Source organism: Carassius gibelio, chromosome B7 (assembly GCF_023724105.1).
Source record: "Carassius gibelio isolate Cgi1373 ecotype wild population from Czech Republic chromosome B7, carGib1.2-hapl.c, whole genome shotgun sequence".
NCBI classification, from domain to species: Eukaryota; Metazoa; Chordata; class Actinopteri; order Cypriniformes; family Cyprinidae; genus Carassius; species Carassius gibelio.
Window position 1 is genome coordinate 39,285,539 of NC_068402.1, and position 24,222 is coordinate 39,309,760.

The 24,222-nt window shown below is 36.2% G+C and overlaps 2 protein-coding genes across 2 annotated transcripts in view; both read left to right on the top strand.

Annotated features, from left to right (window-relative positions):
- LOC127962605 (uncharacterized) overlaps positions 1–18,800 on the top strand; it is a 384,402-nt gene extending 365,602 nt beyond the window's left edge. The window contains exon 5 of the mRNA XM_052562232.1: positions 18,715–18,800. Within this exon, the coding sequence (XP_052418192.1) occupies positions 18,715–18,800 (86 nt within the window). The remainder of the gene's footprint in view (positions 1–18,714) is intronic.
- Positions 18,801–20,985: 2,185 nt separating this feature from the next.
- On the top strand, positions 20,986–22,772 carry LOC127961556 (cerebellin-2-like). The gene is made up of 3 exons (XM_052560740.1): positions 20,986–21,278; positions 21,606–21,734; positions 21,828–22,772. The coding sequence occupies exons 1-3, from the start codon at positions 21,083–21,085 to the stop codon at positions 22,106–22,108; spliced, it is 606 nt and encodes a 201-aa protein (XP_052416700.1). The 5' UTR covers positions 20,986–21,082; the 3' UTR covers positions 22,109–22,772.
- The last annotated feature ends 1,450 nt before the right edge of the window (positions 22,773–24,222 follow it).

Sequence of the window (24,222 nt, forward strand, 5' to 3'; positions counted from 1 at the left end):
TAATGAGTTCCAGTCACAGTCCTCTCTGGAGGTAATAGTTTTTATAAGGTACCGAGCCGAATTTAATTTATTAATCCGTGAAATTATGAATCTGTCTTCTCTCCGTGAAGGCGCACTGGTGCAGTACTGATTTCAAATGTCTATCAACTGAAACAAGGCATGTCGCAATCTGTGATGAATTAGGTGAGAACCAATTCTATGGTTCTAAGATTCTAAGTAATTCTTGAGGAATTATCTAATAATTATTTATTAATTACTAATGGTTTCCCAACATTTCCACTTTAGAATAGGTTTAATGTTTCAGGTTCAAAATAAGTCCTGCAGAATTATTTTATAATTCTTTATTAATTACAAATTGGGTACCTGTATTTTCACTTTTCCTGGTATATATATATATATATATATATATATATATATATATATATATATATATATATATATATATATATATATATATATATAATGTGGTATATGCTGAGGAGGCACACATACAGTACTGTATATAAAATATAAAAACTAAGGTAAGTTATCACAAGGCACTGGAGTGGGGTTCCTACTACAAGGTGATTTCTTACAAAACACACTCACAAAACAATTTACTAAATAGGCAAAACCTCTATAAAATGTATTGCATTTATTAATATTGCATTTTCATACTACTGCTATTATTGCTAATAGCATTTATATGAAAGGGTCACAATTCAATGTAATTGTGTAAAACTGTCCATTAGTAGTTACTTCATAGTTATTTTTCTAGAACACTAAGTAGTAGATAATCAATAGTAGTTCTTCAGGAGGTATGACAGAATACATTAGTTATTGATTAGCTAACTGTTACTTAACATAATCATAAAATTATATTACATACTGATTAATTAACACATCTTCCTTAGTAGTTAACAGTAGTGAGTTAAGTGTTAATGAATAATCACCTGTTAGTTCTTCAATAATTCCTTATAAGTTATGTAGTAAGTAAGAAACAGTATTCTAAAGTGTTACCCAAATTCCATGATATACTGTATATACATTTCTTTATTGCTTCCGCTAAAGAAAATAACGCTAGTCTGTTCAGTTTTTAATTAACTAAACTTAATTATCCGGACTTCTTTCAGCGGATTGGTAGTCGTCCTCCAGACTCCGAGTGAAACAGAACTGCGTCCATTTTAGTTTTTGAGCTTTTCAGTACTCATTTAAAAAAAGTTATATTTAGCTGCACCAGTCACAACATTTTTTATATTTTATCCATTGTTAAGTAAATTCATTGTCTCTGTCCAATTAACTCCCTTCCCCCTTTTTTTTGTTTCTTAGATTCTACCAACCTACCTACTAGTAGATCACCAGTAGATCACCACAACCAAAGGCCCTTTTAAGTGCCAACCTATCTGGATTTGTTCAGTTTTTCAGTCTGTCTCTCATTTCTGTCTGTGTCTCTTATCTCTGTCTGGCCCTCTGTCTATCTCAGTGTCTGTTCTTCTTTTTTGTCTGCCCCTCTTTCCGTTTCTGTGATGACCACTACACGTGTCACTGACTGCCAAGATGGCAATTACATGGAGGGGAGACGGATGGCTCTTGAAATGAGCTTAGAACATGTTCTGACTGAAGCCAGGGTAGGTGTTTTTTAGCTGTTGATTTTTCGGATGCAATGAAGTACATACCTGTAGAGTGCCTACATCTGGACCTATTTTATGTATTGCCACGTACAAAAAACAACAATCCATTATAGCTTAATGATTGAGCTTAATTTTTTTCCCCCTAAAAATATATGAGGTATAAAGTGTATGATAATAGTTTTTTTTTTTTCATATCCATTGCATCTTTTTAAAAATAAATTAACTTCCTAATCATGATTTTCACTTCAACCCCCAGAAAGAATCCGAGGAGCAGAGGCAAGTTTCCCCTCCTCCAATCCCAAAAAGGGTGTGTTTAGGTCTTGGCAAGCCAAGGGGGAAGCGTGGTGGGCGGCCCAAAGCCTCAGCTACCGGTAATAATAATAATAATAGTAGTCGGTTACACATTGTCAAGAAATCAAGTTTTGTTGCTTGTAGACCTAAGTAACATGTACTTTTATCCAGATAATTAGCTCATTATAATGAGGTTGAACCATGTGAAATATGTTTATGCAGTATTTGATTTGATAACCATATTTTATTGTATCCACAGGTTAATTGTACTATTATTTTCACTTATTATTTTCAAGTTCTGTTGTTATTTATTTTTTAAATGTAATTTCCCCCATATTTGAAATGTATAGAAATATAGATTCAACCAAAAAAGTATGCATTGGTGGTCTAACTTGGTTTTATTCCTCTGTGTGCTGTTGTAGTTACACACAACCAGATCGGGAACTACCAGCTCACTGAAGAGCTTCCTGCAGCCAGTCTTGATCCTCAAGTAGAATTTGGTAAAATATGGTCAAATGCATTTTAATTATTATTAGGTAATATTCTTGGGCAGATCCGAAAGCAGGGTTCGCAGAAATCATGGAACACCTGTATCATTGGAGACTAGATTGCCATTCATGTAAAATCCTGGCAAAAAAATAAAAAAACTCGAAAGCTTGCCAGACCTCCCGTGCCTAGTTACGGGCTGCTAAGCCACGATTGACCTGTGGTGGATTTCGGGCGTGACTGAGTCCTATTATTGAACCACTCTTTGTAGTAGTTTCAATTTTGTCCCAATGGAATATAGTATCAATTTTCACATTGATATAATTTACCCTAATCCATGTTTCACAGTATGCTGAATTAGGCCCTAGAAACTGGGGAAATTTGATTTGGAAAAGTTCTGAAATTTATGTTAGTGAAAGCACTGGCAAGATATTTACTCATTATTATGAAATCATGGGTCTGCATAGAAATGGTCCTTTGTCAATTAAATTAATATTTGTCTTTGCAGAAAAAAACATGGAGAGTCTCTCTGCTATGATGTCTGACTCCCCTGAAATCCAAAGGGCATCGTCATCATGGACTTTCAGGCAGCAGCAAGCCTCACAAAGATGGAAGGAGGCAAGGCCATTCCATCTTAAATGCCTCATCCAAACTCAGGATGTTGGCCAACCATTTTGTAGCCATTGCAGCAAGCCTGCAGTGGTTAGGTGAGATGTCATTAATGTTCTTTCATACTTTGTAGGTTTTTAGAGTGCAATCACTAATTGATGTCTTCATGTTTTGGATAAACTGCATGTTTATTGTGGAATCGGGGCTCTTTCAAAGAGTTTATTCAATAACTAAATTGGTTCATTGATTTTGTTCTTAGATGCAGAGAGTGTCTACCAGATCAGTGGTTCTGTGAAACCTGCGATACCAAGAATCACAGGAGATGGCCACTTCATGATAGGGAGTCAGTCCTTGAGGGCTTTTTTAAAACTATTCCCCCATCCACATATTTTGTGAGAGGGGAGGGAGGATACAGCTCACACGACCAAGGTATGTAATTGCAAAACTATTTTTTACTCTTGTCTAATAAATGTAGTAGGCTAATTTTGTGTTTGTCTTTTCTTTGCTAGCTTGTATTTTGCCAACGGTGAGAGTGACTCAGAAATGTCCCTGTGAAGTCCCCAGCATAACTGTGTCACCTGGCAAAGCGGTCATATTAATTTCCATCAATGGTAATATTTCTAAACTCTGATCTTTTTCTGGCTTTGCTTTGCAATGAAAATAACAGTACTCAAAAATTACAGAATACATCTTGTCATGATAAACCAACAAAAATATACAGTACAGTATGTTTAAAGTGTGTTTCATTTACATCACAGCTACCTGGACAAGGCAGATGTGGGAGCTCCTCGTGTACAGCAGCGAAGGAGACTTCTAGGAGGACCTACAATTTGGACGAAGAGGGCATGGAGGTTGCAGTGTGTCGGCATGGTTTTCTCCTTAAAGCGCTTAATATGTTTAGAGGTGAGATTATAATAAATTGTTTGCTGTTGAATGTAACTTTGTATTGTTGGTATTTGTATATTGCTTTGGACAAAAGCTAAATACCATAATCATATGGAGAAGCATCTCAATTATCACTATCAGTTCAGCTTATACCACTGCTTGGTTGAGTTTCCCATTATGATGCTCTCTTTATAATGGACAATAAAAGGATATTTGCATTTCTGATACAATTTGTATATCCCTAGGTGAAATATTTGCCTACCCCATGTATCTGCACAAGGAGTTGATGACTTCGAAGCCGAGGTTTATTGCCATGGATGTAATGTTTAAATACTGGCCATGTTTACAAAAATCAGCAAACATCCTTCCTGATCTCCAGGGGCTAACATCAGTCAGGCCTTTCCTAAGCGTCATGCACGCTACAGCACATTCCACTAAGTACAAGTCCCTCTGCTGCACGTCAGGGTCCTGTTTGCCTTGTCGTTACTTATTATCCGGTAATGACCAGCGGACAATACATTATCTTTTACTTGTCTTTTTACTTCTAGATTACATGGAGTTGCAAAAACCAAGAAGGAGCAGGGTGAGAAGTTGAACAGGTGAACAGCTACCTCTCCCGCTGTGCCTTAACGACTAAATACATGTCGAAAGGAGGTGATTGTGGTATTTCTCTTCTTATGTATTTTTTTGTATTACTTATTGCATGACATTCACTCAACATTTACTCTCAACAGCACGAGTGGATATGCTTACAATCCATGCTATGGCCTGGAACTACAAAAAAATCACAACGCTACATCGGGCATTGTCTGCAAGATATGTGAAGGTATGTTCTCTGTAAATGGTTTCAATTTGTGGTTGTGTAGCTTTGTGTAACTGTATTGTTTAACTGTCGACTTGCCAGAGGCTTCAGGAGGAGACTGCAAGTCTAGCGGAGCTTAAAGAAAGCTTGGCTTGCACAGATGAAGCAGTGTGGGTCTCTGATGTGAGGAAATGGGCAGCTAGTGGTAAGTTTAAACCAATAACATGTTTCACTTTGTGCTTCCTCATTGGCGATCATTTAGATCATGATATTTAAGCTTCCTACTGCTTCCTACTAAACTGCATGCCACTATCTCTGTAAGCCTTTTTTGGCACCCACCCCCTCCCAACTCGTCCTTTTTTTACACTATTGTGTTTTTGTGTTGTGTTTTCAGACACAACAGGTACTTCCCTAGAGCAGTCCATTGAGGGACGTTACCTTAACGTGAGGCAGCGGAAGCAGGCTCTATACCGCCAAAATGGTATAATTACATTGTCTATAGGTAATTGCTCATTGTATTTTTGGTCACTATTTTTAGCTTCTATTTCATGTCTTTGCACATAGTGGCAAGTTCCGTCACCGTCTGCGGAGGAAAATTGCTGAGAGCAAAAGACTGCTATTGAAAGACATAGAGACCTATAACAGTCATGAACCTGCCATGACAATTGATGTAAATGAAGTGGAGCAGTCGCTATCAGGAGACAACCTGTCCCCAACATGGCCGTGGGAGGTTCATGGCAGCGGTAAGTGGAGTTTCTTGAGGCCTTTGATTTATTTTGTAAAGGCTCAAGTCAAAATTGTTATTTATACATTTTCTTTACCTCTGTTGTAGCACAAATAGAAGACAAGTTAAAAAAATTTAACAAAGCCATGCTGAAAATGAGACTGGAGGAGGAAAGGACGATACTTGTTCAGGAGATGGCCCAGCACTGCTCATGGTTGCAGAAGTTGCAGGCAACTCTTAAAAGAAAAACTTCAGAGGAAGGCAAGTTTAATCTTTGTTACCATACAAATCAAACAAGGAAGTGAAAGTGATAAGGAAACCATACTTTAACTTTACCTAACAAGAGACATATCTTACCAGAAAGCAGTTGAAAAACATTACACTGACCATCTAATTTTGGAGAGTTATAACAAATATTACAAAGCAAGTGGGTATGTCATGGTAATTTGGATTTGTTTTTCACTTTTCACTTACAGAAATGCGAAACAAGGGCCTTTCCTGTCTCTGCAGAAGACGATTGTCTGAAGTTTCGGATATGTTGAAAGACGTGCTCCTTCAGTACAAGGCCGTTTTAGGCCCTCAGGACTCTGCTTTAGAACTGGAAGATGAGAATGAAAGTGATTTCAGCAGTCCAGACACCAGTGATAATGAAGAGGAGGAATGCAGGTAATGAATATGTGAAAAGTGTCTTTTTTTTTTGAATACCCTTATAATTTATGTAACCTGTCAAATTGAGTAAAGATGACATTAGTACTACATTTGTTTTGTCACACGTGTAATGTCTAATCATTGCACTACAATGTTTTTATCTGCACTGTTTGTTCACTTCACTGGTTTGCACTCTATCTGCCATGTGCTTTGCGCTGCTTTATTTAACTTTATTTTATTTTTTTTACATGCCTTATTGTATAGTTGTATCTTATATTTTATATTTGATCTAGATTTTTAGGCTCTACTGTTAGTGTTATCTGTATGCACCGGGGGTCTGAGAGTAACGCAGTTTCGATTCTCTGTATGTACTGTACATGTGGAAGAATTGACAATAAAGCAGACTTGACTTGACTTGGTCTGTTTGTGTCTGTGTCTCTCAGGAAAGAGCTACCAGGCAGGTGTCTGTAATTGCTTGATTGCGGCCAGGGCAGAGTAAAAGGACTTCATGGCTGCAATTCCGGGTTCCTGTATCACATTGTTTTGCTTTTTTCATCTCACATATTTACTGTAATAAATAACTTTACTTTTTGCATCTTCATCCACGTTTGGTCTCACATTTCATGTCGCAACAAAAGAAATCTAAATTTTCCCAGTCTTATGCTCCGCCTCCTGACAACACACAAGCAGCTGGAGGTCTAAAATTTATATAAACAGGTGTATCATTCTCAGTATCAAAATATGTGCCACATGATGACATTTAATGAAATAATGGTTGTAACAATTACCTAGGCCTGTCTGGCCAATATGGGTGTCTGAAATGTAGTTTAAGTATATCGGGTGCATCAAGTCAGTGTCAAGTCGGGTCAGTGAAATTGGGTTTATCTGAGCAAAAAACGCCTCTTTTTATCACAATCAATCAAAATAATGATATTTTAATGGTTTGTGTATGATTTCAGAACTTTTCTTTATCAACATATGTAAGCTCTCTGAACGGTAGTTTTTGAAGTTTTGTTGTGCCTCAAAAGTCCCACAGCACCTAAGATAAGCATAATTAGGTTTGTTTCACCACAGCACACCTCCGTTTATCACAATCAATCAAAATCTAGACGTTTTAATGATTTGTGTATGATTTCAGAACTTTTGTTGACCAACATGTAAAACATATGCTCTCTGAATGGTAGTTTTAGAAGTTTTTTTGTGGATTAAATGCGCATAAAACATCAAATGTGTATGCTAATACAGAGCAGCACTACAGGCATGCATGAGATTGATGAATTGGACAGTCAGTTCATCAATATAGAATATGGGGCTATGTATGCAGTATGATGCACCGTAGTAAGCAGGAAGATAGAACGTCTTATTTCATATGAATAGACATGCACTGGCTTTTAGAATATGGGTTACAGTTTATATAGCCCCATATTGTAGAAGGTTACAGGTGGTACATATTATATATTAAAAAAGCCTATAGCCTGTAAATGTTCTGTCAATGGTTGGAGAATTATTTAGGAACTGTCCGGTTCCGAAAATTACTGCCCACTTGCTGTCTTATGATCCAAGGATGTCTGGGCCCTTGGCTTGCCAAAGCAGGTCAGCTATGAAAATGGATATACAAGTGCATCTCAATAAATTAGAATATTGAGGAAAAGTTCATTTATTTCAGCAATTCAACTCAAATTGTGAAACTCATGTATTAAATAAATTCAATGCACACAGACTGAAGTGGTCTGAGTCTTTGGTTCTTTTAATTGTGATGAATTGGTTCACATTTAACAAAAAAAAAAAAAACACATCACAGTCTCAACAAAGTAGAATATGTTGACATGCTAATCAACTCAAACTCTCTGACAATCATTGACACCCTTCACAAGGAGTATAAGTAAAAAAATAAATAATGTGCCAATAAGCTGGCTGTTCACAGAGTGCTGTATCCAAGCATGTTTACAGAAAGTTGATTTGAATGAAAAAAATGTGGAAGAAAAACATATACAACCAACCAAGAGAACCACAACCTTATGAGAATTGTCAAGCAAAATCGATCCAAGAATTTGAGTGAATTTCACAAAGAATGGACTGAGGCTGGGGTAAAGGCTTTAAGAGCCACCACACACAGAAGTGTCAAGAGATTTGGCTACAGTTGTCATATTCCTTTAGTTAAGCCACTCCTGTACCACAGACAATGTCAGAGGTGTCTTCCCTGGGCTAAGGAGAAGAAGAACTGGACTGTAGACATTGGTCCAAAGTCCTTTTTTCATATGAGAGCAAGTTTTGTATTTCATTTAGAAACCAAGGTCCTAGAGTCTGAAGGAAGGGTGGAGAAGCTCATAGCCCAATTTGATTGAAGTCCAGTGTTAAGTTTCCACAGTTTGTGATGATTTGGGGTTCAATGTCATCTGCTGGTGTTGGTCCATTGTGTTTTTTGATAACCAAAGTTACTGCACCCGCTTACCAAGAAAACCTTACGTACCAGCTTTTTGAAGATGCTGATTTCATTTTACAGCATGATTTGGCACCTGCCCAAACTGCCAAAAGCACCAATCATGTACATACATGATGCTCACATATTATTATAGCCCAGTTTGTGCCGATTACAGTGATTTTAGACTTTACCCATTTGGATGTTTATAAGCAAGTGAAAAAAGCACAAATGTCAGGGCATGACAAAACTTCTCCAGGCCCCCAAAATACCCTTAGACCTCAGCTGGTTGAATGACCATGGTGTTGGTGTGCTTGACTGGCCAGAAAATATATGAGAATATATGGGGTATGGTCAAGAGGAAGATGAGAAACAAGAGACCGAAAAATGTAGATGAGCTAAAGCTACTGTCAAAGAAACTTGGGCTTCCAGACCACCTCAGCAGTGCCACAAACTGATCACCTTCATACCAAGCTGAACTGAGCCAGTAATTAAAGCAAAAGGAGCCCCTACCAAGTATTTAGTACATGTACAGTAAATGAACATAATTTCAAGAATTAGTGTGTTTTTGTTAAATGTGAGCCAGAATCATCACTATTAAAAGAACCAAAGACTTATACTACTTCAGTCTGTGTGCATTGTTTCACAATTCGAGTTGAACTACTGAAATAACATTTGACATTTTAATTTATTGAGAACCACCTTTATTTTAGCAAAACATATACATCTGAATTCATTTAGCCAAAATTTCACATATCTTTATGTTTTATGGTTGTGATTATTGTTCATGAAATTGTACTGTATCTCTGCATATGATATGCCTGGTGTGTGTGTGTGGCAAATAAATGACATATGTTATTTAACCAGATAGAAGAAAGCATCTGAGGAAATCTTACTGCTCCTGGACCCCAGGTTACCTCAGTAGAGACCACCAAAGGTCTAAAAAAAATGTCACATTCAAAAGGGATTGAATCCTTGAAACACTGGTCAGATCTTTCTGAAATTTTTTATGCTAATTACTTAAGATATGGTTTTAAATTATTACATCTGTTATAGGTCCATCTCATGTGCAAATGAACCACAACATACAATTACAAACAATAAAAACAGTGTAATTATACAAATATATGTCAAAATTGTGTACTTCTTACCCCTGCAGATAGGCAACACCCTATACAGCTCGACTATAGAACAAGGAATATGCTGCATGAAACTACAGAACCTTATAATTTAATATACATTAGAATCATGAGATTGTTATTACCCAATTACACATTGAGTCATTGTTAGAAGGAAATCATTTTTATTGTTACTTATGCTATGGATTATCAATACATGAACATTCAGTCAGAGGAAGAGTGTCCACTCCACACACACTGGGGGCACACCCAGAGTAGTGTGCATACTCTATTTGACTGTAAAACATCAACACCCATCAAATCAACTCAGATCATAAACTGCACAACTACCTTTAACAATAAGACACTGTTAACACACTAAATGTACAAACTATTCCATGTTTATTAATATAATGCATAGTCATTTCATTTACAGAATTTTTTTGCTTCTTTTAATTAATTTGTACTTTGTTGAATGTTGTCATCTAAATGAAAGTGACAAAAGTATCACAATTATTGTATTCTCTGCATATATGTATGAAAGGGGACAAATATGTAATGCTCAGCTGACATTTTCCGGTGGGTGTACAGAAGTTGTTAAAGTAAAAAATTGAGGATGTCCAAAAAAGTACAACACTTACTTATCTACCTTACCAGGGACCACTGATGGAACTGCAACCAAATAATGGAGTGGGGCCACATCAGCCTATCAGGTACAGTGAATGGTAAAACACTTTAGTAGAAGGGACAGATGTTAGGTAATTTAAACCACCAAGAATAACAAGTTTCAGCTAAATCTACACACACACACACACAAACACACACACACACACAACCCCACAAAACAATTCTAAATTAACAAATATTGTAAATAATCACACATCACCTTCTATTTTATGAATGTTGGAAACTGGCAGGTTGGAAACGGCCATGTATATTACATATGGAAATAAACTTATGGACATTGCACATTCATTTTATATTATTAATACTGTCATTCCTTTTTTTTTTAATTTACAATAAATTGCATCTGACTTACAGCATGTACATAGTCCTGCTTCCATTTGTGCACGCATTTTGTATAATAATTTACTAACCTCTTGATAAACCACATAACAAAAGAAGAACATGTATCTGTATGGAGTTAGGCATTCTTGAATTATCCAGTTCTGAAATGGCAGGAAATGTTTAACATCTACCATCTTCAACACAAGGCTTGTAAACAACACTTTCCTTTGTATAGAAATATCACAAAATTACTATAAAAAAAACTTTATTGAATATGCAACATATAAAAATAAAATAAAACGACATATATTACAAAATGAATTAAGCAAATTAAACAAATGTCTCCTTGGGCTCCCAAGTAGGAGTCCACCGTTCCCCACTGAAAACAGAAGGGAGACAATTACGTTACATGTGATATTTCAATTATTCAATAGGGAATGTTAACTTCAAACATATTTGCACATTCTTCAAAACAGGTCTAAGTAAAAGTGACTGACTTCAAAACGTGTGTGAGAGTGAGAGTGAAATAGAGAGTCAGAGCAATCTTATTTCTGTATTTGTCATATAGTAGAACACATACCATGCTGCACAAGGCTCCCAGTCAATCAGTAATTCTCTTTGACCCTGTGACAGGAACAACAATACATGCTTACATATTTTAAGCATCAGGCTTTGGTAACAGCCGCCATGTTTCCTGTTTCATGTTTTACCATGATATTTAAAGTATTTTAGTCAAGAGTGTATACAATATTTGTCTATTTCCCAGCTTTACTTCTGTGATTGACAGGTATTTTAACTTAACATCTTGACTTTAGTTTGATGTAAATAGAACAAATAAAGAGTAGTATGGTGTTCTGTAATGCATGTCTTACCTTTCTCACTCTTTCTTTTAGAGCACTCCTAATAGGATAAAGAACTAGGCCTATGTGGTAGGAACAATCTGAAGGCATCAAAACTCAGATTAGGAACAAAACAACATCATTAACATATCCAGGTCAAGCATTCACATCAAAGTAATCAAATATCAAGTCTGAATGCAAATGTAAAGTCATTTAAACTTACTTTTTTTTTTTTTTGCATTTATCAATTTCTGCCTCTGTGGGATAGAAAAAAACAGACATATATCCACTTAAAAAAGGCAAACAATTCAAAAACTTTCTTGTTCATCATGCTTTATTACAAATATCAATTTCATTAGGAAAACCTGACAAATGCAAAACATGTCTGACTTCCGCTTTCTCTTCCCTGTTGACCCTGTGGTTTTGAAGAAGTCAAATGTCAAACTAAGTATGGAGTGGCAAACAATTATGGACTATCCAGATATATCTTTTTATACATGTTCATAAAAACAGGCACACTTTCACACACACTCACTTGCTCGCGCACACACACACACAGAACAATCAGAACCCTCATGAGTAACCTATGTCATACCACAAAAGTGATCGTGAACACCCAATCAGAACTAAATCAATCGGTTGAGAAGTTGCCCAGCAAAACTGCTGAAAAAGTTGTTGGATACAGTATGTACCATACTCTTTCTTATGTGTGCAATAACCTTCATTGTAACAACTTACATCATTAGCTTAGCTTGGCCAAATCACAGGAGTACTTGGGCCAAGCTAAGCTAATGATTTCAGTTGGATACAACTAGCCTTCAGCTTACATGCTAGTTGGCCCTTCCGAATTCAACTGAACTATTAGGGTAATAGGGGCATATGTCACACTGGGATGTTGAATACAAATGCAAAATAATTATATGTCCCTCCCTAATCTAACTCTCTGGTAGACAGCAAGAGAGCGAATTAACCAAAAAGCTTTAAAAAATTTAAAAGTTAGCTGTAAGAGTTACCTTTTTTATGTAGATGTACTTCACCTGCCTCCACCCCGAGGCCTTCATTCTCCACAGTGGGGCCTTTCAGCTCCGTCTCGTCCACTAGGCCTTCAGCCTCTACACCGGGGCTTTCCAACCCCGCCTCCTCCATGAGGCCTTCCGGCCCCACCTCCTCCATGATGTTTTCCGGCCCCACCTCCTCCATGATGTTTTCCTGCCCCACCTCCTCCATGATGTTTTCTGGGCCCGCCTCCCCTGAGGTGCCCTGCTCGTCACAGGGGCTGAGGGTCAGGGTGAAGACAGTGTCCGCACTCGCCTTCCAACCTGTAAAATTTGATTAGAAAAAAAAGATTGAGGCTGAACTATAATGTATTATAAAAATTAAAAAAGGCAGATTATGTGACATTCCTGCATACAAAAATTTTAAGACTATATTTCTAAGCTTGTATGCATTTACATATTTCTGAAACACAAGCAAAAAATGGGCTATTAGCTACTTTTCACACTGGATGCAAGTTTACACCATGACGTTGAAATGTAATAAGGTTGTCATTTGTTGTATAAACTACTAATATTTGATAAGTGCTGAAAAAATAGGGAAGGATTGACAGTCAACTGTATACTGTACATCTCACCCGCACAAACCAACTCATAAAATGCTGTCATTTTGCTGAGGTGTTGTGTAGCCAGCGGGTCCAGCACACATCTTGGGGTGAGGGAAGTTATTTTAGGTTTCTTGCCATTGCCTTCCTTCTGAAGGAGGAGGAGTGGCTTGTAGCCCATTGCATGTAGCTTCTCAAGCTGCAGAGACATTTGTAAAGGATAAAAAAGGATGTTATAAAAAATCTGAGTGTAAATTCAGTTTGAGGCATGACTTTATATTTTTCTGTTAGACCTAACATTGACAAAAAACTGCCCATTATTACATGTCTTATTATACTAAGTTCCTCTGATCAGATTGACAGAATTTGAATGCACTTATGACCAGCAAAAGCATTTGAACCATCCTCAAAAATTTTCTATTTTGTCAAATTTACTGTGTATGAAAAATCATCTCTGGCATGAATTCGGTGTTAAAATTATAAACAGATCAGGACTAAATGTAAAAATGTCAAGCCCCGTAGATGTATACATTTGTTTCATCAATCTTTCAAATTTAACAGCCCCAAATGAATAGGTTTACACTGAAAATCAATGCATTTCAATACTTTGCAAATATATAACAGGATTAGTTCTACAGGGAGGACTAGGATTCAGGATTTAGTAAAATACACAATATAGCTGTGTTCTTTACTTTGGTGAACCTATTTATACTGTATGTTTTTTACAAGTTTAAGTGCTCACAAAATAAAAAAAATTGTCAGTTGTCTTTTGAATGTTGTCAGGGATTCTGCACTCCGGATGACGGTGCGGAGATCATTCCACCAACATGGAACCGTTAATGAGAATGTTTGGAGAGTGATTTTTTGGCAAAGGGTAATTAGTTCATTATTATGCCTTTCAAGTTAACAGTCAGTGACCTTAATGGTTTAAATCTGCTGGCCTGTTCCCAAAAGCCATAACCAATTTGAACTCACACAGGCACGATTTACCCCCCGATCCACAGACTTTCTTCAACCCACCTACTCTGCAATATTAAACATTTAATACTTTTGATAACACTGATATTCTGTGCAATTTCATTACTGTTCAATATTTAATACTTAATATTAAATACTTAATACCTTTGATAGAATCAAAATCACACAGTATACAAACCATATTTATCTTTCTATTTTAATGTATATAGCTTTTCAGAACTGTGCCACTTACCCCCCACCCACCCCCTTCTTTTATAATACTTATTTTATTCCTTGTTGTTACATTTCTCTTACATACATGTTGACACTGGAAAAGGAGTTGCTTCAATCTTGGTGTACATGTGTATAACAATAAAAGGCATTCTATTCTAATCTATTGTATTCTGAAGAATCTTTGTTTAACACTTTTAACAGTTGTACTTAAATTCCTTATTAATATTACATGAATGCCATGACTACATTAAATTCATCACATACTACTGAAAGGGGGAATCACATGTTCAATTTAAGTCAGTTTTTCAATAAAGATTTACCTCGCCCGTAACTTGGACCCAGTTTTTAATTTTGGACCACCGTGTGTTTGAGTTTAACATGCCTGCACTAGGCTTTAACTGTGTGAAAGAGAACCTTCAAGTTGCATTTGGTGTTTAAACTCTGTTTAGAGGTCAGTAAACCCTATATTTCAGAAATCTGGTTTAAATCACTCTTTTCAAAAATTAAAATAAAAGCATTTGAAAAATATATTATGATCTTCTATCAAAAATATCACTCAATCAGGACTGGTAAATGTGGCGACCCTATTAAAAAAGGTAGTGTTAACTGTACACACCAAAATTATGGCTTCATCCCGCATGGCTGCCTCATTGTGGTTTTTTTTTTAAGATTGCCAAGCCACTCCCCCTTCTTCATATCAAGGGCCTGCAGCCTCTTCATCAAACGAGCCTTCTTGGGCTGCTCTGCCCCACAGGCCTTACAAATCTTAGTGGCACAGGGCATGACCTGGGGGCAGTTGGGGCATTTCTTTTCATTAGAAACCATGTTGTCTGAGAAAAAAAGAAAGAAAAAAGTGAGTTATTTATGTAGAATATGAGCTACCCATAGAAACATTCTGAATTAATATCACACTATATGATTTAAAATCACACTATGCAGGGGATGCAATGTGCTTTCTTAATTTAAATGGTCAAATTGTCTTAACCAGTCATTCTTCTGAGTTTTGAACATTGCTTGTGATAACACTGTGATAGGTGTGTGTGTGTGTTGCCCAGATGTGATACAGAACACATTCCTATTGATAAAGGAAAATTTTGACAATTTCATGTACTGTATGCCAAATGTTAATATCACATTATTAAATTACACGAAAAGTGAAAAGCATGTTAAGAAAATGTTTGTGAAATAGTAGGCTACACTAACATGTGACATGCTAGGACAGTCAGTTAGCACGTTATAGGGTTTTATATCAAATGGAAACACCAAAGCTCACAAAAAGTTAAAATAGGGCATAAGGCAGTCATGACAATAAGGCACCATAACGTTACATACTTGACTACACTTTTCATATATATTTCATCGAATTATATAGGCTACTTGTTCATGAGTTAATAATTTTAGCCTACCTTAATCAGTCAACGACTCCAGAGAGGAAGTAATTGGCGAGAGCGCCGTCATCCGGATATTGTAAAAAAAATTCTGAGGATTCTGTGACATGAATGTCCGGATTGCATTGTGGCTTATGAGCTTGAACTCCGCTCGGCCCGTGTTCTGACTTACTGTAGATAATATTTCACAGGAATATTATTACCAAAAAAAAAAAAAGTATGAATACAATGATAACATCTAAATAAATGTTGATAGATGTAGCGTTATAGTTTTAAAAATATCAATTGAAATAATAACCGAAAAAGACCAAAATAATAATACATATACAAAAAAAAAAAATAATAATAGCCCAATGAAAAATCAATAATCATCGGCAATAATTATAATGCTGATATTACTTCATTATATATTATTAGGCAACTTTCAGGCATAAAAAAACATGCATAACAAGAGTATTTACTTGCTCTAGAGATGGTGACCCCCAACATCTCGATATCCCATCAAGCCCAGTGGTCCGTTGGATTGCGCAATTTGCGCAGCACCTTACGAAGTTTGACTTTGACAGTAGGAGGTATATAAAAGACTGGCAAACTGTCTTTGTTTAAAATTATAAAGGAATTATGATTAGGGCACCAAAACGGCTAGCAGCAGCACTGCATATGTATAAACTGTGATAAGATCTCGTGAATAAATGTTCATTAAACAGCTTCTCTGCTGCAGCCCGATTGGCAGAAAGAATCGTGCCGTTGCACGAAAAGTGCATCCAATTGAAATGCATTAGTTTAAATAACGTGCTGTCATTACGAAAATAACAAAATAAACGTGCCCCTGCCACGAATAAATAGATTAAATTACGTGACCAAATCACGAACTGCTGTGAGACTGGGTTGGGATTTTTACAGAGTAGAGTTCTACCGTGTCCTTGACACAGTAGATGCACAAATTACTGAGAGGTTTATGCAACCAGGCATTCAAACTCTAAAATAACTTGAAAACTCACTCTTGACTCCCATTACAAATGATGCAGCAGTTCAAAAATATCCTGAACTGAATGTGAAAGACTTGAAAATCCAATTAGCCATGTTTAAAAACAAATACAAGGTCAGCACAACTGCAGATGCTGTGCATGATTTGAAATAAATGCCCCATGAAGTCCGTGGCCTATTTGATCAGGTAGAGACATTAGAAAGATTGTTGATGGTGGTGCCCATATCATCTGCTGAGACAGAGCGCAGTTTTAGTGGGTTACGCAGATTGAAAACATGGTTGAGATCAACCATGACACACAAAAGACTGAATGGCATTGCTGTGTGCCATATTCACCAAGAGAGGCTTGACAGACTGGACAGACAAGAAATTGCCCAGCAGTATGTTCAGGGTAATGAAAGGAGGAGAGATGTTTTTGGGTCCTTCAATGAGTAAATTTATTTGGCTGCACTAGATGGAATTTCTAATACTCTGTGTACTTATTTTTATTTATGTTTATTATATTAGTTGTTTTTGTATTTTTTGTACATAGGTTCTTTGCTTTTTTTGTTCATACTGATAGAATTTATATGCTGAGATAAGCAAATGTTTAAATAAAACATATTTTGCAGAAGGCATTATGTTTTGGTGGGTGATTGGTATACTAGACACATAACAGTTTGATCATGCATTGCTAGTGTTGATCAGGTAGGCCTTTGTTTACCTTTGTCCATTGTTGTTTATCCATGATTTCAAATTAGAATCCCCCAATGGCTTTTTAGTGCAAACCATTATCCCAAACTACTTGAGCACCAGTTAAAGCCCAAATTAGGCAAAATAACTTATTGAGTTGAAATCAATTGCTGACAGCTTGGTCCCCCCCAATTAAAAAATCCCATCTGCGCCCCTGGCTCGATTCACTTGTGATACTTTAGTCCATTCTGAGGGTCTTGAGCTGATCTGGGTGAATCAGGCTGGTGTGAATCTGCAGACAGACTCCAGATTTCAGATCTCATTCTCCTCAGGACAGTGTCTCATCTCTCTGACTACAACACTCCTGAATGAAGATCACAACAGAGAGTGGAGATGTCAGCTTAAACACAGAGATCAACTGAAGACCTCAGCCACATATACTGTCAAGTATCCAAGTAAATGATTTATATGAACAATTAATCATCAGTCATTTAAATATGATGGTAGTCTATGACGTATCTGAACATTCATCTTTTCCAGCTCCAAGCGAAACAAATCCACCGTCTCCAGTCACCAGCTCTAAATCAGCTGCAGCTCCTACACAAGCAGGTCCAGAATCAGCTGTTAAGATCAATGTTTACTGTGACCTGAAGACCTCACTCAGATACACTGACATGTGTTCAGATAACAACACCACATTTCTTTAACCCCGCCAAAGAAAAGAAAAAAAAAAAATATATATTTATTTTACCATAAAAATAATTTTGTTTAAAATAATTGTATTTTTGTTTGCATTTTACCTCTCACATATTTTTTGTAATCATCATAAGTTATATATCATTTGAAAGCTTAATACCAAAAAAAAAAAAAGATAAAAAATTTTCAAATCAGACAATGCATTACTATGGAAAGGTAATATAAATATAAATGAGGTATTAATAACTGCATGTGTTTATATTGTAATCAGGGCTGTTTCTGATCAAAAGAGGTTCCTCTACACTTTAGTTACTTTAAATAGATAGAAAAACTTGCCTTTGAAAAACTGCTAAATATTAGTATTTTTTTTTAATTGAATGGATGACAAATAAACAGCATCTAACCTTACATTTCTAAATTTACGTCTGACTGTGTTTCTCTTTAACTGTCTGTGTGAGCTAGAGCTGCCTGAGTCTGAGTTTATTTTGAAAATAATAATAATAATAATAATAATATTAATGTTCTGATCTTTCCTCTTCTGCAGCTTCAGCTGATTCAACACTGATTCCAGTCAGCAGCTCAAACTCTGAGAAGAAATCAAGTCAAACTACAGCAGCTTCTACAGAACAAGGTACATGATCACTGACACACATCAGCAGTCGATGAACAATGAAGTCAAACAGAGCTAAGATGTATTTGATCAAATATGATGCATCAGAACTGAAATCCTCCTCCTTATACAGAGACACAGACTCCTCAAACCCCCGAGACAACAGCTACACAGAGCGGTATTTCTATATGTCTTACTCATCTCAGTGGTTTAATGTGACTCTTACAGTAGAATTGGTATTCACATTACTGATTTACTGTAGACTTTAAGAGAAGCTTATCACATGGGTTTTTCAACTTGCCACTCAGTGGACTGCTCATTACAGGTGTTCATTTGACTTCATCATTTTAGTTTTTATGATCAACACATGAACATTGAGCTCATCAAATAAACACAGAATCTCAAACATCCATGATGAACAAGAACCAGTGAGATTTGTTCTAGCATGGCACGTGCACGTGTTAGTTTCCATTGCTATATTTGATATATGACTCTATGAATGTGTGTTTATATGTGAATACAATGTTATGCATTGTATAATTGTATTTCACAAGGCTTGAATTAACTGCTCAGTTCGTGTGGAATAGTTTTACAATGCCTTTGTGACATTTTTGGATCTTCTAAGGTTTGGTTACCTAGACTCTCAATGAAAGGACAGAAAATGCTCAGGTTTGCTTAAAAAATATCTTAATTTGTATTTCAAAGAAGAGCAAACGTCTTATAAGAGTGGAATGACACGAGGATGAGAATGTAAACAGCTGTAATCTGTCAGTATTACATTAATGAACATTTTGTAAATCATTAAGCACAAAGGTAATGAAACAACACTTCTTGAGAAACAATCATGTACATGTTGCCTGTCATTGGCTATACATCACGTGGAGCAAATGACAGGGTGAAAAGGGGATGGGGCCAAGACAGAAGAGCACATGGCACAAAGAAACAAGCATGTGCTCACATGCTTACAATAAACGTGACAAAACAAGATTGCATGGCAAACAACAACTCATAAGTCTTGTGCTCAAACCCACCCTTATGAAAAAAAAGTTTATTCAAGTCTGCTATTAGTATACTTCTTTAAACTAAAAACAGGAAAGTCTACTTTGTCTAATTTTTATGTACTTCTTAGAAATATACTTAAAATGACAATTTAAGCATACTTGACTTAAAAGTATAAATGTGTTTGAGCTGCACTTGTGCTCCTAGAATGTTTCTATTGTTATAGGTAGGGGCGCAATTACATATCTTCAGTACAGAATTTCCAAAACATAAGTGAAGAAGAAACCAAAAAACAGCAGATGCTTCCACGAGTAATCTAACACTGACAGACATGAAACAGCATAAAAACTGTGAAACATTATGAAATAAAATGTTGGCCCATGAAGAGGTAATAAGTACAGTCAAGCTTTGGGGTGTTGATCGACTCCATCTATATTTTGATTATCATTCTGAATTCAATTCATTGTTTTTTTTTCAGCTTTTTGTTTAAAATGATATTAATTTATTACTTTATTTTTCTTATTTATGAAACTTAACCACATCCAAGTGTTTATAATGTTCACATTTTCATATAACAAAATATATACAAATGAATAAATATACTTAAAGTATGATGTTTACTTGAAAAAAACTTACGAGTATATTTCAAATTGAAATAAAATGCTACAAGTATTTATTTAGTAAACTATCAGTATACCTATAAGTTCACATTTGGTATAGTTGCAGTACAAACTAAAAACATAGAGGTAAACTAGTTGTGTACTGAAAATATACAGCTGTTATTCTTAAATGTGTACTTTTCTATACCAAAAGTGGGCCAATTTATTATTGAAATAATACACTTACAAGTATACTAATAGAACACTGATATGTGTATACTTACTAGATAAAGTATATTTAAAATATATTTGAACTATACTCAAGTATATTTAATAAAATAAACTCGAAGTATACTTATTTTTGGTAAGAGCAGACACAACAAACCAGACTGATAGTAGCAATGGCAAGGAAACCAACATCCAATGGCACAGGCTTACAACAAAAGAGACAAGATGGAGCATGAGCATCCAGATCCCAACCAACTGAAACCAATTCAGACAGAAAAGTCAGGATCCACACTGCATACTCGAACACGTGAGCACAAGTCAGGCTGCTATCACTAAAACCATAAACATGACAGACAAAGGTGAAAGAAGCATGACAACTTACAGTAAGTGCACTTAATGAAGGAACTAGTAAAGTACAACATTTAGAGCTTTGTTCAGGTCAAAGCTGTCAACAAGATTGTAAAAAGCTTTAATGTGTTAGTTAGATTTTACATTTTGTAAAACATTAAGCACAAAGGTAATGAAACAATCCTCTCTGAGAAACAGCCATATAAATGTACTTGTGATAAAAACATACCTCACAGTAATCTCTGACACAGTTAAGCTAAAGCATTAAGAGGGAGAGTAACGATAACAGGTTTGATCTTCATCATAACAGAACTGGTCACCTCTGAAATGTCTAATGAAGAACAGCTGACCTGTCCTTTCAAAAAACTATGCACAGACCTGCTGAAGGAGCTTGGAACATCAGATAATAATTTACAAGCCACAGAGACACGACTCAAAGCTCTTGAAAACTCTGTGCAAGACCTGATGTCCAGACTTGCTAAGAGTGAAGCTGAGATTGAGAAAATCCAAATGGAAAACAGTGGTGAGACTGTCTGTTTATATATATAGTAAATATCATGAAGAATAAAAAAAGGCAATTTTACACATTGATTAATTTTTGGTGTAAAATGACTGAAATTGTATTTTCTTAAAAAATTTACTCAAAATATGTTTTTAGTAAGTAAGGCTTTATGTATAGCCCCCTTTAAATACGTATTTATAAAGTGCTTTATAGAAGAGAAATACAGAAGATAATTTTTGTTTTATTTACAACTTCAACGTTTTATAGTGTAGAAGTGTTTTTTAACATTTATTTGCATTGCTACTGAGCCAAATTTCAACATTTTAATAAAGTATATGCTCTCTTCAGACAGAACAAAAGTGGCATTTTCAGCTTCAATCGGGCCCGTTCGTTTCTTAGGACCATGCAACACAGATGTAACACTAGTTTACAAGAATGTCATCATGAATGTTGGTAATGCCTACAACAATGCCACAGGTATTGTTAATCCACTCATCTTATATTTCTGAAAAACACTTCCATAATCACGTTAACAACTGTTAACTGGAGAATGATCTCACTCTTTAACAGGGATTTTCACAGCACCGGTCCGGGGAATATACTATTTCAGCTTCTTCTACCATTGTATGGCTGATCAGCCGACGCTGTTGGCCTTGTATAGAAATGGAAATCAAGTAGCAATGACAAAACATCACAAGAGTAGCTGTAACACAGAGAATGGAGGCAATGGTGTAACACTGCTGTTAGAGAAAGGAGAACAGGTTTATATTGTGCTCCGGAAGGACACAAGAGTCTGGGATGAGGCAAATGCCATAACTGTGTTTAGTGGTTTTCTAATCAATGTCATGTGAATAAAATACACCCTCGGAATAAACATAACAGCTATGCAATGTTATGAGTCTACAGGTTACGTTGAAATATCAGGTTACTTAATCCAGTCTTTGTTTGGTGTAAATACTATATTGCAACATCAAAACAATCAGCATCAAATTATTAAACAAAGAAAAAATGTACCCTTTTTGATCAATATAAAATAATTAGTAAAAAAAAAAAAAAACATGTACTTGCCAAAAAAAAAAAAAAAAAATTGAATAAATGAATAATAAATATAAAATGGAAAAATCTAATTATTTATTCTTCAGGTTCAGAAATCGGAAATGTCAGTCTTTCTCATTATGAGTGTTTGTGTGTGTCTGCCAGCTCTGGTTTGGGCTTTTTATCATCTTCACCTTGTCAACTCCATCATCCTCCACGTCAACTAGATGAGCTCCAGAGACAGATCTCCCCTCCGAAGACCTCATCACCTAGATGGCTATCAGGACAAGACCACGGGAACCAGATGATTCATCTGCATAATCTGACTTTGCGGCAACCTAGAATTAAACTGCTGGCCTCATATTTGACACACTATTTCCCTGTTTAACCTGTTAACCTGACCCCCCATTATGGGACAGCTGAAAGTGCTCTTCCTAACTTATAATTGTGACAGTTTCCTACGTCAGTTTGTTACAAACATAATTTTGGTGTCTTTGGAAAAGAAGACTCTTTGGGCTTTACTTTTTAATCAACCAGATTTGATAATGCTCAAAATTAAAATTAAAAGTTATAGACACTGGAGTGCCTTGATTTTTTAAAATTTTTTTTTTTTTTTTATTTGCATCTCGATCTGTTTATAGGAATATCCTCATGTACTACAGTTTGTGTGTACTTGTAGTTATCTATACCTCCCAGTAACTGTTCTAGGTATAAACACTCTTGTATGGTTGAAACCAGTGCCATATATTCCGCTTCGCATGTGGATAGCACCACAGTTGGCTGCTTTCTAGTCTTCCAAGACACTAGAGAGCTGCTTTGGCTTAGACTCACACAGTACCCCGTAGTGCTGCGTCTGTCACAGGTATCAGCTGCCCTGTCAGCATCACTGTAGGCATGTATACCTAGTCTCTCAGAATTGTTTCTCCTAAAACGTAACCCTTTCCCTGCTGTACCTTTGAGATACCTAAGTACGTGCTTTACAGTGACCCACTGTTCCTCTGTAGGTTCAGCAAAATACTGTGATAACTTGCTAACTACGAAACTCAAATCTGGTCTGGTGCAAGTGGTCAGGTATATTAGGCTTCCCACAGCTTCTCTGTACATTCTGACATCTTTCAACTTTACTGCATTCTCAGTATACAAAACTTTTGCTTGCAGGGTGTTTCTCTGATCCTGCAGTCTTGCATATTAAAACACTTAAGTATCTTGTTAATGTACTTTTCCTGTGTCATTTTTACACACCCATCTGACTGACTGAATTCGATACCCAGAAAATGTTTCCGTTTGCCCAGATCTTTCATTTTAAACTTTTCTGCAAGCATCTCTTTCACTTCTTTTAATTACTCTTGATTGCTTGCTGCAATAATTAAATCATCGACCCATGTAATTATGATCACTTTGTCTCCTTCTGACTCTTTGTCATAAACACAGTGGTCGACTGGGTTTTGAGTGAATCCATTCTCAGTTAGACAATCGTGTAAAACCTTATTCCAATTTCGTCCGGATTGTTTTAAGCCGTAAAGTGATTCTCTAGCTTGTAAACTACACCCTCTTTCTCTTGATGTAGATCTCATAGTCTATGGGAGCGTGCAGATACGCTGTTTTCACATCCATTTGATGCCTGCGCTGCTTTTTGTAGCACCACTCTTACACTCGTCAAGTCTACCGTAGGTGAAAATGTCTCCCCATAGTCTATTCTCATTCTCTGGTTGTAACCCTTAGCCAAAAACCGCACGTTGAATTTATCTCTTCCATCTACATCAGTCTCGATAGAGTAAATCCATCTACCCCCGACTGTTTTCTTGCCTATTGGCAGTGTCGTCGGGGTAAACGTTTTGTTCTCGTTTAGAGACTTGATTTTCTCATCCATGGCTTTTACCCATTCTTTTGAGTAAGCTGACCTCATTGCTTCCTCAAAAGTCTGTGGAAT